This window comes from Pleurodeles waltl, chromosome 3_2 (genome assembly GCF_031143425.1).
Source record: "Pleurodeles waltl isolate 20211129_DDA chromosome 3_2, aPleWal1.hap1.20221129, whole genome shotgun sequence".
Classification (NCBI taxonomy): domain Eukaryota; kingdom Metazoa; phylum Chordata; class Amphibia; order Caudata; family Salamandridae; genus Pleurodeles; species Pleurodeles waltl.
Window position 1 is genome coordinate 50,005,758 of NC_090441.1, and position 17,907 is coordinate 50,023,664.

Below are 17,907 nucleotides of genomic sequence, written 5' to 3' on the forward strand. Positions count from 1 at the left end.
TACGGTCTACCTTAGGGTTGCCTTACATGTACTAAAAGGGAAAGTTTGGGCCTGGCAAGTGGGGACAATTGGCAGTGTAAGGCTGCACACAGTCACTGCAGTGGCAGGCCTGAGACATGTTTATGGGGCTACTCATGTAGGTGGCACAACAAGTGCTGCACTCCCACTAGTAGTATTTGATTTACAGACCCTGGGCACACATAGTGCACTTTACTAGGGACTTATCAGTAAATCAGTTATAACAATCATGGACAATCCAATCACCAGTACAATTTACATAGGGAGCGCTTGCACTTTAGTACTGATCAGCAGTGGTAAAGTGCACAGAGCCAATAAACTAGCAAAACGGAGTCCATCATACCATAAAAACAGGAGGTCTGAAGGCAAAAAGACAGGGGAAACATGCCAAAAGATGCCAGGTCTAACAGCTATGTTCTGCAGAACCTGCACCAACTCACTCCTTCCCAAGTTTCCGGGAACTGGATTAACCCCTGCCCAACTCAGTGTTTAACGAGGCCATCCGTCTCATTTTGGGACACAGCTGGAGCACCTTCGGGCCCGTGGAGTGCGAATGTGACCTTTCGGGTTCGGCCTCAGTGCCGAGGGGCACCCAGGGATCCAGTCATGGATCCAGACCAGTGTCGGTTGTACAAATCCGGCCTTCGCCGATGCTCCCGGCGCAGTCCGGGCCATCCCTATTGTGATCTCTTACACTGCAGCAGATAGGCGTCGTATGACACCAACTCAGGCGCCAATTGGAGCCTTGCCTCCTAGGTTAGATCCTGATCCCTTTTACTATAGGTTAGGTCTTGAGGATGAATTGGGGGGGGGGGGAGGGATCACTGGCCCCTTTATATCAGGCCTGTGAAGGAATGGACTAGCGTGAAAACTTGGGTGAGACTAGCGGCTCATAAAGACAGCTGACAACTCGGACGAAAATGCCTAGAGGATCCCGAAATGGCATCCCCATCTGTAGGTGGTGCAAAGTCTCTTTCAGCAGTGGGGAGACCCTTGGTTAGATCTTTTCAGCTCCGCAGAGAACGTGCGATGCCAGCAGATTTGCACGTTGGCATTTCCAAGGCAGCAATCGCTTGGAGACACTTTTTGTCTTGAGTGGAACTCAGGCCTCCTGTACGTCTTTCCACCCATACCACTTCTGCTCAGAGTTCTCAAGAAGATCAAGAACGACCGGGCCCAGGTAATCCTTGTGGTTCTGGACTGGGCATGGAGAGTCTTGTATCCCCAGCTGCTGAGCATGTCCATCGATCCTCCCATCAGACTGCCCCTTCGGGAGGCTCTTCTGTTGCAGCAGCAGGAAGGGTTCTGCACCCAACTTTTGACCTTCCTCCTGAAGTCTGTAACATAATATTGGCAGCCAGTTGTCTCTCCACCAAAACAATATCCATCTGTTGTTGGAAGAAATTTGTAGCATGGTGCACAGACAAGTCAATTGATCCCTTTTCGACCCCTCTCTCAGAGGTCTGCTATGGGCACTCTTGAAGGTTACTTGTCTCTCATTTCTGCTTTGTTGAGGTTGCCTGATCAACCTTCTTTGTTTGTTGCCTACGGTACATAGGTTTCTTAAATGTCTTACACATTTCTTTCCTCCATCCCCATTCATTTTGCTCCAGTGGGGTCTCAATTTAGTTTTGAAATTTCTGATACCGGCTTTGTAGTAAGCTGGCCTGGTGAATGGTGGGTACCTATGGTACTTACACCTTATACCAGGTCCAGGTATCCCTTCTCAGTGAAGTGTAGGCAGTGTCTAGAAGGCAGGCTCTCTAGAGGTAGCTGTGGATGAGCAGCCAAGGTTTATCTAGGAGACATGCAAAGCGCATGCAATACCCCTATAGTCACACCGTACTTACACACATGAAATAAAACACTCTGTTGTACAAAAATAAAGGTACTTTATTTATGGTCACACAGTACCACAAAGTACTAGAATGGCAACCATCCAATAAGAGGTAAGTAATACACTATATATATATATATGTATACACTCACTAACAAACATTAAGAGGTATAAAAAGGTTAGAAAACTGTGTAAAATAGCAATAAGCAATAGTGACCCTAGAGGGAGCCCAAACTATATACTAAGAAAGTGGAATACGAACACAGGACCCCAACCTAGGTAAGTAAATCGTGTAGAGGGGACCTGGGAGTACTAGGAAACCACACAGGTAAGTAATGTAGTACCCCCCAGCGACCAGGAATGTAGGAGTAAAACACATGGATTTCCCCAAAACCCCCTCAAAGGATGAAAAGAAGAAAAAGAAGACACCCAGAACACCCTGCAAGAAATCAGCAGCGGATTACCGGAGATGGAGACCTGTGGAGAGAGAGTACGAAGTCCAGAAGTGTCTGTGGAGTCCAGGGGGGTGTAGGAGATATTACTCACCCAGAGGTACTTTTTGGAGTTGGTGGTTCGAAGAAGGAAGACAGGTCAACACTGAAGCATTGAAGCTGGAGAAGAGTTCCTGATGCGCGCAAAAGGTGTCCCACGCTGGAAGCTGGATTGCAGATGGGTGTCGGTGAAGGATTTCCACCAACAAATTCACAGTTGGAGGAAAGAAGTGCTGCCAGGGACCAGCAAGATCCAGGAGCACTCTACCCAGGAAGGGGAGTCACAGGGGACCCTCCGCGTAGCAGGAAGTCCACAGGAACAGAGGCAGCACCCACAGGTGTCCCAGAGGACAGGGACACAGAAGTCACTCAAGCAGCACCACAGAAGTTGCTCCCATGTCGCCGAAGGACCAGGCAGAGGCCCAGGAGTTGCAGGAGGGAGTGCTGGGGACTGGAGTTACATGTTGCCTGAAGTTCCCCTTGAAAGTGAAGCAAACAAGCCTTGGCAGCTACACTGTCTTGCATGGAGTGGAAAGGACTTAGCACCGCCAAAGTGCGACAGCTGGTAGAGAGGACCAAGGGCGACTCTCCGGGCCACCACCCGTGATGCAGAACCCACGCCACTCAGGATGAGGGGAGATCGACGCAGTCGGTCATCGTTGCAGCCAGGTACCTGTGGTTACAGGGGGGTGAGGCCAATACCCCAAGGGAGATTCCCTCTTCTTCTTGTGCAGGCTGAAGAGTTGCAGTCTTCTGAGGATGCGCTGCCGGGGAAATGTTGCAGAGCTGGCAGGAATTCTGGATACAACGTTGCAGAAGAGTCTTCCTCATGAATCTGCAGCTTGTAGGTTCCTGGAGGGCTGCTAGTGGTTCCGGAGGCCAGAAGTCGAAGCAGAGGTTGCAGAGGAGTCCTGCTGGAGTCTTGCAAGCCGAATCTGAGGACCCACCCCTGAGGAAGACCCTATATAGCCCAAGGAGGGGCTTGGTCTCCTAAACAGGTCACTACCTATCGGAGGGTGCCTCTGACGTCACCTGCCTAGCCTGGCCAAGAGTTCCCCCTGTCAGCCTTGGAATCAAGATGGCAGAACCCAGGGACCCTCTGGAGGAGCTCTGGGCAGGCATTTTAACTAATGTGAAGTAAAAAGCTTATTTATCTTCTCACTAACTTGCTGCTGTACTGAAACTAACCTAATGCCCTCTAAAGTTTGTAGAAAAATGTTGAGAATATTTCTGAAAATATTTTTGGGTGATGACATTCACCCTTATTTATTGAGCTGGTATGTCTGTGAAGTAAGCTTGGCCAGAGAAATTAAAACACTGCAGTGTGTAATGTGCACAGTCGTAGTTAAAACACCTGATTTTTTTAACATATTCCCCAGTTCCATTAATTTTCCCCCATGTATTTTTCACTAAGTTGTGCCTAGAAAAATTTGGACAGGTACATTTGCTAAGCTTAACACAGTTTGTTCGGGATTTGGAGTGTAAGAAACCAGAACTTTTATATTTTTGTTAAAACATTGCCTACATTTTCATGAACAGGTGATAACTGTTGGAAGTTGGCTCTGTACATACTATTTCACAGTAAGAAATAGTGTGCACAGAGTCCAAGGGTTCCCCTTAGAGGTAAGATAGTGGCAAAAAGAGATACTTCTAATGCTCTATTTTGTGGTAGTGTGGTCAAGCAGTAGGCTTATCAGAGGGTAGTGTTAAGCATTTGTTGTGCACACACAGGCAATAAATGAGGAACACACACTCAAAGACTTACTCCAGGCCAATAGGTTTTTATATTGACAAATATTTTTTCTTAGTTTATTTTAAGAACCACTGGTTCCAGATTTACATGTAATACTTCAAATGAAAGGTATTTCACTCAGGTATTCTAGGAACTTTGAATAATCACAATAGCATGTACAGTTTTGACAAAAATGGCAATAAGCTATTTTAAAAGTGGACACAGTGCAAAAATCAACAGTTCCTGGGGGAGGTAAGTATTTGTTACGTTCACGGGTAAGTAAAACACTTACAGGGTTCAAAGTTGTGTCGATGGTAGCCCACCGTTGGGGATTCAAGGCAACCCCAAAGTTATCACACCAGCAGCTCAGGGCCGGTCAGGTGCAGAGGTCAAAGTGGTGCCCAAAACACATAGGCTTCAATGGAAACAGGGGTTCCCCGGTTCCAGTCTGCCAGCAGGTAAGTACCCGCGTCTTCGGAGGGCAGACCAGGGGGGTTTTTGTAGGACACCGGGGGGGGACACAAGCAGGCACAGAAAGTACACCCTCAGCGGCAATGTGGCGGCCGGGTGCAGAGTGCAAACAGGCGTCGGTTTTTGTATAGAAAGCAATGGGTCTCTTCAACGATGCAGGCAGGCACAGGGGGGGCTCCTGGGGTAGCCACCAGCTGGGCTAGGCAGAGGGTCGCTTGGGGGTCATTCCTGCACTGGAGTTCGGTTCCTTCAGGTCTTGGGGGCTGCGGGTGCAGTGTTGATTCCAGGCGTCGGGTCCCTTGTTACAGGCAGTCGCGGTCAGGGGGAACCTCTGGATTTCATCTGCAGGAGTCGCTGTGGGGGCTCAGGGGGGTCAACTCTGGCTACTCACGGGCTCGCAGTCGCCGGGGAGTCCTCCCTGTAGTGTTAGTTTTCTGCAGGTCGAGCCGGGGGCGTCGGGTGCAGAGTGGAATGTCTCACACTTCCGGCGGGAAACGTGGGGTCTTTAAAGTTGCTTCTTTGTTGCAGAAAGTTGCAGTTTCTTGAACAGGGTCGCTGTTCTCGAGAGCTTCTTGGTCCTTTAGATGCAGGGCAGTCCTCTGAGGCTTCAGAGGTCGCTGGTCCCTGTTGGATGCGCCGCTGGTGCAGTTTTTGTCGAACTAGGGAGACAGGCCGGTGGGGCTGGGGCCAAATCAGTTGTCGTCTCTGTCTTCACTGCAGGGCTTCAGGTCAGCAGTCTTTCTTCTTCTTCTTTAGGTTGCAGGAATCTCTCTTCCTCAGTTCTGGTAGCCCCTAAATACTGAATTTAGGGGTGTGTTTAGGTCTGGGAGGGCAGTAGCCAATGGGTACTGGCCCTGAGGGTGGATACACCCTCTTTGTGCCTCCTCCCTGTGGGGAGGGGGGCACATCCCTAATACTAATAGGGGAATCCTCCTCCTACAAGATGGAGGATTACTAAAAGTAAGTGTCACCTCAGCTCAGGACACCCTAGGGGCTGTCCTGACTGGGGAGTGACTCCTCCTTGTTTTCCTCATTATCTCCTCCAGCCTTGCCGCCAAAAGTGGGGGCAGTGGCTGGAGGGGCGGGCATCTTCACTAGCTGGGATGCCCTGTGGCGCTGTAACAAAGGGGGTGAGGTGAGCCTTTGAGGCTCACCGCCAGGTGTTACAGTTCCTGCAGGGGGAGGTGAGAAGCACCTCCACCCAGTACAGGCTTTGTTCCTGGCCACAGAGTGACAAAGGCACTCTCCCCATGTGGCCAGCAACATGTCTGGTGTGGCAGGCTGGCAAAAACTAGTCAGCCCACACTGGAAGTCGGGTATGTTTTCAGGGGGCATCTCTAAGATGCCCTCTGGGTGTATTTTACAATAAAGTGCACACTGGCATGAGTGGGCATTTGATACCAAACTTCCCAGTTTTCAGTGTAGCCATTATGATGCTGTGGAGTTCGTGTTTGACAGACTCCCAGACCATATACTCTTATGGCTACCCTGCACTTACAATGTCTAAGGTTTTGCTTAGACACTGTAGGGGCATAGTGCTCTTGCACATATGCCCTCATCTGTGATATAGTGCACCCTGCCTTAGGGCTGTAAGGCCTGCTAGAGGGGTGACTTCCCTATGCCACAGGCAGTGTGAGGTTGGCATGGCACTCTGAGGGGAGTGCCACGTCGACTTAGTCATTTTCTCCCCACCAGCACACACAAGCTGTGAAGCAGTGTGTATGTGCTGAGTTAGGGGTCCCTAGGGTGGCATAAGACATGCTGCATCCCTTAGAGACCTTCCCTGGCATCAGGGCCCTTGGTACTAGGGGGTACCAGTTGCAAGGGACTTACCTGAGTGCCAGGGTTGTGCCAATTGTGGAGACAAAGGTACAGTTTAGGGAAATAACACTGGTGCTGGGGCCTGGTGAGCAGGGTCCCAGCACACTTTCAAATCATAACTTGGCATCAGCAAAGGCAAAAAGTCAGGGGGTAACCATGCCAAGGAGGCATTTCCTTACAATAACATTCTTTTGTCATTTGATAAAGTGAGAACATGAGTTGATGGCTAACATTATTCTCACCTTAAGTGTGCCTAGGTTGTCACAAATTCAGTGCAAGTAGGATTCTTCATTAGCATTTAAATGACATTCAAACAGAAATGTGGCTAAAGATACAAAAGCATGTGTAGAACATGGATAAACCTTTACAGCCTACACTCTACCATAGATCTTTAAGTTTTGCAAGTTGTACTAGGCCACATATTAAATGTGGAATTGTGTTTGTGCCATATTAGAATTCAAAACAATAGAATGTTTTTAGGAGGGTTTATTATGAATGAGGCACCTGCAAGAGATGGTAGCATTGTGTGCTGCTCTTCACTTTTGTGAGGAACCTGCTACGAGACTAAAACTCCTCATGTGGAAAGAGTGTCACTGTGTTTTGCTTTTGAGTACTAGTGACATGGATGGTGAGAGAATCCAGGAGCAGCAAGCATGAGGCTAGTGTCAAGTCTTAGTGATTACCTAGAATCATGACCAGTGACACCCACAGGGTGCCTGGTTGCAGAGAGGACAATTTGAGTTTCTGGTCCTAAAGATAGCTCAGAGGATGTTGTGCAGGCTAACAGGAGCAGTGTTAAGAAGTCTTCATACTCTTCAGTTCATGGTAGTATATGGAAAGATGTGAAACACATTTGCAGGCCTTGTGGTTGGTGTATACCTTCGAAGGAGCACTTACTTGTACTCTGCGGATGTGAGTGTCATCTTAAACATATTAGGTATGGCTTTGGGGCTTGACATCAAGACGCTGTGACACGTCTGTGCGGGCCTCAAAGTGCCAGCTTACATCAGCGCTTCCGTATGTGTTTCAGTAGCATTTAGCGTATGTTCCATTGCAAAGAGCTCCATTTCCACGGGAAATTTATGATAACTGCATGATTATTTCACAAAGTGAAATATTTCAGAGTGCTACTGACAAGTAGTGTGAGTCGAAGGGACTTTTTGTCACTAATGCTGTGACTTAATTTGACACTGATTAAATCTATGCTATGGAGACAATTTGCCTCAGTTCTTTGGTTTTCTGGATCAGTACTCTTAAGAGCGGTCACTTAACTTTTATCCTGCTACTATCTAAACTATGCCCTGTATTGACAACGGTGGCTACTTTATTTTAGTTGATTTATTCTCTTATGTTTAAGCACCATATGTAACATGTCTAGCATACGAATTCCACCTTGTATTTTATCTTCTGAGGAACCTATGATGGAGTGGGGATTATGGTATGAAATGTTTCTGATGTACGTTGTAGTAATGGAGAGAGGAGTGGGGGCATTATGGTATGCAATGTTTAGATGACGCAGAGTTGATGCAATTCAAATTGTTGCTTACTATATCTAATGATGTCAATTTGAACACTTTTGAATATGCAGTTAAGCCATTGGAAATCAGGTTGGTTGGAAATGTAACACTATAATGGAACGTTTTAAATTCTACTGTAGGAGCAGAGTGTGCAGGAGAGCATTTAGGGTTACATTTTTGCACTCAGACATTGGGCCTGATTACAGCTTTGTAGGAAGGTGTTAATCCGTCCCAAATGTGACGGATATACCACCTACCGTATTACAAGTTCCATAGGATATAATGGACTCGTAATACGGTAGGTGGTATTAACACCGTCCTCCAAAGTTGTAATCAGGCCCATTAGCTGCAAATTGCAGGTTTGAAAAATGTGATCAAGTTCTCTGTGTCCAAGATTTGATGAGAACTAATGATAAAAAAAAATACATGAATGTCTGTGGCCCACCCCTAATTTCACACTTTCGGATGCTATTGAACTGGGCAAAAGTATGTAACATTCAGAGAAGTTTGTTGAGGAAATTAGGGGCTCTTGAAATTAACGTATTGAAGCATTTGTCATCAAGAAAGACACGCAGGATAAGTATGTGAAAAAGTGAACATAAAATGCTAATGTGTGCTGCAGATATGGCAGAATTAGTCATGTTGGAAATTAAAAAAATATCCAACTGCTGGCAATTTTTTTTATAGATCTAGGAAAAAGGAGCATTTCTGACAGCAGTACAAGGGTGGTAGGATAAGTACAGTATAACAAGATTGATTACGTTTATTTGGATCCTACTGCTGCATTGAGTATGGAGCTAATGAGGAGAGGCAAGAGCCTTCTAAACCGTCTAATTTCACTTGATAATACTTGAGTAAGGATACTGTTGGTAAACAAAACTTAAATCGTGTTTGTAAATTATGGATAGGGCAAAATTATTACCCATTGATATATGCCCTGAGGGACACGCGGGGCATTACATAAATATCCTAAGATATTTTTGCTCCGACCTGGGTTTCAAAGGTCATAGTGTGCATGGCTGATAAAGATGACACAATTTTTGAATGGTCACACCAGGAAGAGATGGGCATTATATTGGATCCAGGAGCTGATCCTTCAGTTTGTTGTTAACCCTGACACTGATGGTGCATGTTATAGTCACCTTGTTGAAACTAACACCTATATTTCAAGTCTAAAAAGGAACTCTGTTTTTTTCAGACATCCTAGGTCAATATAAAGGGTTTGTGCATCATATAATACTGGAAGAAACCATTGGACCTATAAGACATAAAGTTTGTAATGTTCCACTGTCTATAGGGGGAGGTTCAAAGAAATCTTATGGGATCTGTGCAAGAATGGACTTGTAGAATCCTCACCCTGTTTGGCCTTTGTGGTATTCTTACTTAAGAGTTCAGGGGAACTTGGTCTGTTGACCTATGTAGTATCATCAATGCAACATTAATTGGTCAAAATATCCTATCGAATATGCTCAAGATGATTTTTGACTGTGAGGGGTACAGCTGTAGTTACAACACTATATATAGCCAGTGCCTCATTCCTGATGGTTTTAGACTAGAACTCTAGACACCATAATGTATTTATAATGCCAACAGGTAGCTATCAATTTAAACTTAGGCCTTTTGATCTTGTGAGTGCAGCCTTGGTATTCAGGCATATCATGGACAACCTTGGAGGGTTCTGATGGGGCCATTGCATTCCAAGACAATGTCATTGTCTTTGGGAAGGATATTTAGGTGCATGATGTACAGTTGAGGGTTGTTCTCCAAGCCTTGACTAATAAGGCTTTGACTCCCCAACTCAAGAAATGTTGTTTCAGAGCTTCCGAATATTTAGGTAACACTATCACCAGATAGGGTATTAGACCTCAAAATGACCACGTGCAAGCTATTCTGATGGTGCCCGAACCAGTGAATAAAAAGCAGGTTGTCATTTTTAGGTCTCATTGAGTTTTAAGTAAAATTCATTGTAGATTATGCCCTACAAACTGAACCTCTTATGTTCTTGTGAATGTGAAGTATGTGTGGGGAAGGTGAGCAAAAGAGAGCTTTAGAATTATTGTGTTGAGTGCTCCTAGTTTGTTACCATTAGTTATTGGGAAAAGGTTAATTGTGTCAATGGACGCGAGTAGTTGTGGACTCGGTGCAGTTTTGCAACAAACTGATGAGCAAAAGCCATAAGTGGTTGCATACTGTTCTAGAGCATTAAGGGACTCTAAAAAGGATTATTTGGTGATAGAAAAGGAATTGTCAACCTGTAGATGTGCAGCTGAGCACTGCTGTATGTTTTTGTGGGGAACTGAATTTATTTTAAGAACTGATTGCAAGCCAATGGTTAATAAACTTTCTTCAGCATGGGAATATTGTGACAGCCAGGTTGACTGCCAGATTAAAGAATATTCTGGTGTTTGCAATGAAAACGTTACTGGAAATGGAAAAAACGTACTCATTGCATATCATGGCTGTCTTTGCCAGGTTAATCCATATCAAAGTGTTAACAGGAGAGTGAAGTGTTTTTTTTAAGTGTCTGAAATAGTGATCGAATTCAGTGGTTCATGTTTGGAGGAAAAATGGATCAAATAATTATCAAGTTTTTAGCAATATTCAGAAGTCTTTAGAAATGCAATGGTGAAAGAACATTAAAAGGTGAAGTTAAATAATTTGCAAAGATTCATGGGGAACTAGCTTGGGTGGATGGTGTACTGGTGGGGGTTAGAGGGGCGTAAAGCTGCCTTTCTCCACATGTGCTTAGGCATGTTATCCTACAGAGGCATGTCTGGTGTACTTGTGAATATTTTCATGGCCAGATTTAAACTGGGTCACTGATAGGTTTGTGAACATTGCAGCAAAAGTGATAAGTGAACTAAGCCATGTGTTGCACCTTCTTTTCAGGTGGTGCTGCTGGAGGGGCTTTCGAGGAAGTTAGGTTTTGGTATCTTGGGTCCCTTCTGTACTCCAACTAAAACCGTGAAGTGTGCTATTGGTCTCATGGAATCATCTTTCAAATGGCCAGAGATAAGGCCAGTGAAAATGTGACTTCTGATCTGGTGGCAATTGGTTTTCTAGAAGATATAGTTTGCAAGCAGGGGATTCTGTAATTTGTAGTATCAAACAATGGACCACAGTTTACCACTGCAGAGTTCAGAGTATTTTGGAGATATTTGCTGAAATACATAAAAAGATATTCATTTTGTCATCCTGAATCTTTTGGCCATTTGGAATGTTTAATTCAGGTAATTATCGAGTCTGTTTAGCTGGCAGTTAGTGGGAGTTCAGAGTAACGTAAAGCATTATTGGCCACTTAACTTTCTTATACTATTCACATTTCTGTTACTGGGTTTTCTCCATTTGAGTTGTTGAAAGGCCATAAGCCCAGCATACAGTTGGCACTGTGGTGGTTTAAGAATAAATTGAGTAAAGCAGGTTTTAAGAAAAAATCATGATGCCGTTCTTGAGGAAGTGTGAGAGAATTAACAAGTGTAAACAGGAATTTGGTTTTGATATTAGAAAAGAGGAGACAGGGTGTTTCAGTTAGGAAAATTGGTGTGAAGAGTTGGGTGCGAGTCAAGTTACCCTGCTGAACATTAAAAAATGGTTCAAAATTGTCAAACTGTACTCCGTTATTAAACTGTTCAATGAATCTGTACATGTGGAAGATGGATCAGGTTGAAATCTCAGCTGAGTATCAAATTATGGTCTAAAGGGAGATAGTCTTTGATATCAAGTGGCATAGAAGATACAAATTCAGTATTGTTTGAATCCTGCTTCAAGGATGGGTGGGTGTATTCCTTCCTTGATTAATTGTAGTAGTGCACGTTTGCCAGAATGAGTGCAAAACGTTTGTCAGAAGGATATAATGTGCTTGATGGTACCCTTGAATCTGGTCGAATGGCTGACTCCATTGAAGTTGCTTTGAGATGGAGTCAAAGAAGTAAGAAAACATCAGTACAATTCCTAGATTATGAAATGATGTTAACTACTTCATTCTTTTTTTTTTTTTATGTAAGCATTATATTAGGAAAGTGTATCTTCATGGTACCTAGTACTAATTTTGCATCTGTTTAGTTTATTATTCCTAGGTCTTCTTCTAAATGGTGCACAATGTTATTTTGGGTTGTTGGGAAAAGTAGTGGTGTGGAGTCCTAGTGTTCCATCCTAGGATTCCAGATGATGATAGGATGTTGAGGGGTCTTTGAAGGAGGCAACGGCAAGGTTTGGTCGCGTTGCTTGCTCTTCTGTACTTTGCTAGGAGAAAAAAACGTCTTACCTGGAAAGTGCCACACGAAACTCAATGTCTTAATTTTGTGAATTAAATTACAAGCCTCTGTCAAATGTTTGCTTAAGGCTTTGTGACATGGTCTAATTAAGAACGTCTGGGCTTTGGAATGGCTATCACTCAACCTACTTCCATTGAAGACCATTTCTTTTAGAATGTTGCACAAAATATTTGTTGTTTTGCTCTGTCTTTAAATAATAACTATTAAATATTTACTTTTTCTTAGGTGGTGATCAGGACAACTCTGACAATAATACCATATTTGTGCAAGGCCTTGCAGAAGATGTTACACCTGAGCAAGTGGGTGATTTCTTCAAGCAGATTGGCATCATAAAGGTACACAGGGGCTTTAACCATATTTTTTATTAGTTTTGATTTTTTTCATTTACACCTGTGTCTTTATCAATACATAGTCTTGCTTTGAATTGCCCTAGGGTATCTTAATATTTGACATCTGAAGCAAACATTATGAGTGTGAACTGAGTGTAATTGAAATTAGCTTGTTATCTCTGGGACAATACAAGAACCCTGGTGGTTATTATTTATATCTTTGATTGAGTACAGTTATGCAGGTTTTGAGAGAGCAACCATTTCTCCTCATGTATTTAAGTTCTGTATTTTTACATTGAAGATGTGCAGGGAGTATGCGAGTGTGAAATACATTTTGGAGGCTTCCGAGATTTCCTACTGTTACAACACAAAGAATCATGTTACATGTTTTACTAGAACAACAGTAAGTCAGATGTGACAATTATGATGGTCAATGCATACAACACCCTGTGCTGTCGATGTAATTGTCAGATAAGGCAGGACGTTGCTTGCGTTTTGGAGATAATCATACTCTTGGAACTGCTTAGAGCTTATAGATGGGCTATGGAAGGTACAGCTTCAGAGTTTTGAGAACTGATAACTTGTGGCAGTGACCGGTAAAGAGAAAGTCCAAACCAAGATCCTAGAAAACTAGGGTCATTTATAGTTTTGTAGCAGGACTGCCATGTCAGTGGTGGCTCTAATCTCTACTCCCCTGACGGTGGACTGCACACTGCATTTAGAGCTCCACCTGTATCAGAAGAGTCTGTGTGGCCTTTATCACGAATAATGGCAATCAGGATCAGCCCACCATGTTTTTATCATTTCGCTTGACATTAGTTTTTCTTTTTTAGAAACATACTGCCAAAGCAGCTGAAAAAAAAAAGGCCCAACTTACCTGTGATTTTATCCCTGTATAAAGGACCATTGATTGCTTTCTCAGTCCTGTTTCGCCATGCCTGGCCAGCTCCTTGGCAGACAGGCCATCATGTCAGCGGTCTCCACTGGCTTAGACTTTGCTGGCATAGACTCAAAGGTTTCCCAACCTTTACTGCAGTGTTGGCAAATTTGACCTGCCTTTTTCACAGATGCTGTGTGTTTGCTCACCATTAAATTACCCCTTCACTCTATTTGGTAAGCATGTTGATGTCTGTTAAGTCGAAAGTCCTCTGCATGGCTTCAGTTGAGCTGTGCCATCCTGCATTTGTATGATTCTGGGCAGCAGTGTATTTCCTGTGATCCCACTGGAGGTGTTCTCTTTGTCTATACATCCTTTACAACACCAGAGTTTGTATCTGATGTTGTGTCGAAACCCAAAATTCATCCTGTATTTAGTGTGAACGCCATCTGCCCTCTGAACCCATGCTCTACAGTGACTGATGGTGATGGTAGCATTTTTGTAGCTAGGCAAATGCCTTTTTTTTTGTTTTGTTTTTTTACTCTTCACCCTTCTGTGGACACTGCTTTTTCCAGTGAAGAAAGTCCTTTCATTGCCTATAACTGAGATCTTTAGCTTTTATCGTACCTGGGTTATCCATGAAGGATGCCTATGATGTATGTAGTTTTATTTGTTTGCAACTAGGCTGGTAAAATCTCCAGATAAGGTGTACCATACAGGAGCTAGGTCAAACTAGTTCCATTCTGAACGCTGGACAGAAATAAGTGAATATGGTCATCTGAAGTGGTTAAAAAGCTCCTCTGTGCTTAGAGAAGCCTCTGGACTTTTGAAAACTATAGCTCCCCTTCCCTCCCCACCTCCGATTGGCTGTTACATTCCACTTTAGTTGGTCATCAGTGAAGCCAGCACATAGTTAAATATTTTATGCTGTTTATAGTTTCTGTAACTGTAGGAAGCTGACCCTCTATATGTGGTATGTGAATACTGTGTAAAGGGTCCAAAGGTTCCCCAGTGAGTAAACAGGGCTTGCTATGCAATCCCAAAGTGCTCTGTTTAGGGGTAGTGTGGTCGAGCAGCCTTAGGCTTAACACAGAGGAGTACAAGACATCTACAAATACACACAGTAGTCAGTAAATGAGACACACATCTCAAGAAGGAGATCCTCACCAATTTATAAAAATAGCATGTATCTTTATATATGTTTAGGCAACAGAGAAAAATCGTTGAGGTAAGTAGGTTTTTAAAAAGGAATTCCTTTCGCTTTATAAAGTGGACACAGTGCAATTTCTGAGTTCTGCAATGTTATCCTTTGGGAGGAAAAACAATTTCTGCAATCAGGTACTGTATGGCAACTTACAGGACCAATCTCTGAGACTTAAGATGAGTATTGGGCAAGGGTCACAACCACAGCAACAGGTCACTGTGTGTGGCACTGGTGTGGCCAGGTGCAGAGGTGTAGTACTGTGTCAGTTGCCTAATGTATTTCAATGGCGATCAGTCTCCATGAAAAAAGGCTGCGCGCTCTGGCTAGGAGGGCAGTCGAGGTCAACCAATAGGTGTCAACCAATAGGTAGGTTACAAATGTGGGGTGCTCAGGGACATAGGTGCACTTTTGGTCCTCTTCTCCACAGGTCCGGGGCGACGGGTGCAGAGGTGTCCTTTGGTGTCTGGTTTGTGTTTTGGACCAGTCGTGGTTGAGGAGTCCTGTGGTCGGAGTTTGTAAGCGTAGTCGGGGAGTCCAGGAGGGGTGAACCCACGTTGGACTCAAGCTCAGGAGTGCTGGGGGACTTTGTTGACACCGAGGGCCCACTTCAACTCGGTCCAGAAGCGATGGGTGCAGTGGTTGTTCTATGTGTGGGGTTTTTCTCACAACAGAGGTCGCAGGAGAGGGGACCTGCAGGCCGAGGCTGCAGGTGACTTCAGGGAGTCCATGAGAGGTGAAACCACGATGGACTCGGACTCTGGGGAGCTGGGGAACCATGTTGGCACCAGTGGTACCTTGTTGGCACCAGTTGTCCACTTCACCTCGGGTCAGATTCAGGTGTCCGGTTTTGGCGGTTCCAGAGGCTTTAGAGTTCCTTCTTTGAAGGTTTTTGGGGAACAGGTCTGCGGTTCATGATGGGTCTTGAGTCTTTATTGAAGGCATGCAGTCTTCCTGGGTTTCTGGAGTCACAGCTTCAGGACGATTCTACTTTGGTTCAGATTTCAAAGCTGGATGCAGACCGGCCAGCGGTGTTGGTACCAGGTCAGCTGCAGCTTTTCTCCTCTTATGCTTTTGCGGCTCTTCTGTGTCCTTGGTCTTCTTAGGTTCTCTGATGCCAGCGCCTACCCTAAATACTGAATTTCGGGGCAGTAGGGGAGTGTAGGATAGTAGCCAATGGGCTACTGACCTTTGGGGTCACTACACCCCCTATATGACCACTTTCTGTGGGAATGGGGCATAAGCTTGTCCCAGAATTCCTAAGTGTGCCATCACCAAGTTGGCTATTTCTGAAAAATTGTGACGACGTCGCAGTAGCCCACCTTAGGGGTGGTACAAGCCTGAAGGTGGCATGTCTACCTGACTAGCTAATTTTTCCCCCTGTCCAGGTGCCAAATGGGCTCTGGACATGGGGTTTATTCCTCTCCTCTGAGGGGAGCCACGGGCTTTATCTTCAAAGCCTCCCTATCCTATGGTGTTCCCAGACAAGGTGGTGTCTTGCACCTGGGCCTCTTTCCTACCTGAGGTGGTGACCCCATTCCATTTGGGACAATCTGTCACCCTACCCACATTTTATGCACCTCCACATCCCTCTAAAGAAGAGTAGCAACTTCACCGCTTGGGCCCAGAAGGAGCATTGCTGTTCTATCCTGACTGCACAAAACAGTTCCAGGTGGACGACCAACTCTTCGTGGGCTATGTAGGAGCTTACGAAGGTCCGGCAGTACAGAAACAAATAATTTTGCGCTGGATTGTTCTCTCTATTCAGATCTGCTATGCCCCAGCTAAAAAGTAGCCTCCTGAGGGCTTTCAGGCCCATTCCATCAAAGGACTGCATCCACAGCATTAGCTCGTGGCATTCCAGTCCTGGACATCTGCCACCCTGAAAAGTGGGTGTCCCTGCACACACGTTCCAAACACTACGGCCTGGACTGTCAGGTCTGCAGGGACGGGCACTTCACCCATTTGGTCCTGCAGGACTTCTTAGTCAAGGTAAATTTATCCGCAGCCCACCGCCAGGATGGTATGGGTTGGGTTTCTATTCAAAGGTTAAGGAATCTGCATCTATAATTCTCAGTCGGGTGAACAAGTTACTTACCTTCGCATTATCTGGTTATCTGGTAAAGAAGATATTTAGCTGCAGGTTCCTTACAGATCCACCCATACCTCCCCTCTCTGCGGACAGATTTCTAGGGCTAGGAGTTACTCCCCTTTCAGGGCCCTAGTTTCGACACACTCTTCAGTTCACTTCATGGCTCTGTGCTTCTGGTGTGGAAATTTGTGAAAAGTAACTGATGTCTACGTGCCTGAGTGGCACCTGTTTAGGTGATTGCGACATCACTTCCAGTGCCAACGACGGCGTGCAGAACCTAAAAAATGCCACCTCAATGGCATGCAGGGGTACTGCTCACTCAAAAGCTTCCGTATCCAGTCTGACTCCTGGGAAATCCAAAGGTAAGGAATCTGCAGCTAGATATTGTCTCTACCATATAATGAATTAACAAAGGTAAGTAACTTGTTCTTTGGCCGTTAATCTAATGTTCATGATCCCTATAATCCTCCGCAAAAGAAAGAAGATACCATGCTTGATCACCTTAGTAGCTGTAGCCTGAACCGGGCAGTTTTGGGTCACGGTGGACGGCCTAATCAAGTTCAAACCATCTCTTAATAAATTAAAAGTACAACTCTGCCTTTCTTCATTTATGAGCCTGGCTCCTTAATATGTAGTATCATGTTACAGAATACATCTAGAGATTACCGCCTGAACCAGTAAGTTTTAGTTCACAGGCCTTTTGGATAATACGGTGAACACCATAATCAAGTTAAGCAAGACCAAGTACTTTACAACCCTGTCTTAATTTACTTGATATTCTGGCTCCTAAGCATCTACTCTCTTGTGTGTCAGAATACCAGTGTGTGTGGGGGAATTGCAAAAGATAACCAATTAGATGTCTTAGCAGCTCCGACTACAGGAAGAGTAGAATAACATGGAATTTAGGGGGTAAGGATTCATGATCCCATCTTTTCTACATTCCACAAGGCGTGGGCTTCGCTGAAATTTTGTGTTGGAAATTGTTCCAGAGAGGTGCTATCACCAATGCTCTCAGCATTTCTGTAAAGGTGAATAAGAAAAAACAGAGAAAAAGTAGGCTGTACTTTCGTATTGTAGGGAATGTTTTTCAGCAGCTGCAGGAACCCTATTCATCTTGAGAATGCATAAATTCAGTTTTGTGCCTGGGTATGATGACAATATAGTGAACTGGCACAGGAAGTAATGTGCCCAGTATCACTTGGTTGCCAGAAGTGGCTAATATATTTGTAGTGCTTTCCAGTAAAAGG

The 17,907-nt window shown here is 44.7% G+C and overlaps 1 protein-coding gene across 4 annotated transcripts in view; it reads left to right on the plus strand.

Moving 5' to 3' along the window:
• Positions 1-17,907, plus strand: part of TAF15 (TATA-box binding protein associated factor 15) — a 368,603-nt gene that overhangs the window by 240,858 nt on the left and 109,838 nt on the right. For all 4 annotated transcript variants that reach the window (XM_069226735.1, XM_069226732.1, XM_069226733.1 and 1 more), the window contains one exon: positions 12,387-12,496. In XM_069226735.1, the coding sequence (XP_069082836.1) occupies positions 12,387-12,496 (110 nt within the window). The remainder of the gene's footprint in view (positions 1-12,386; positions 12,497-17,907) is intronic.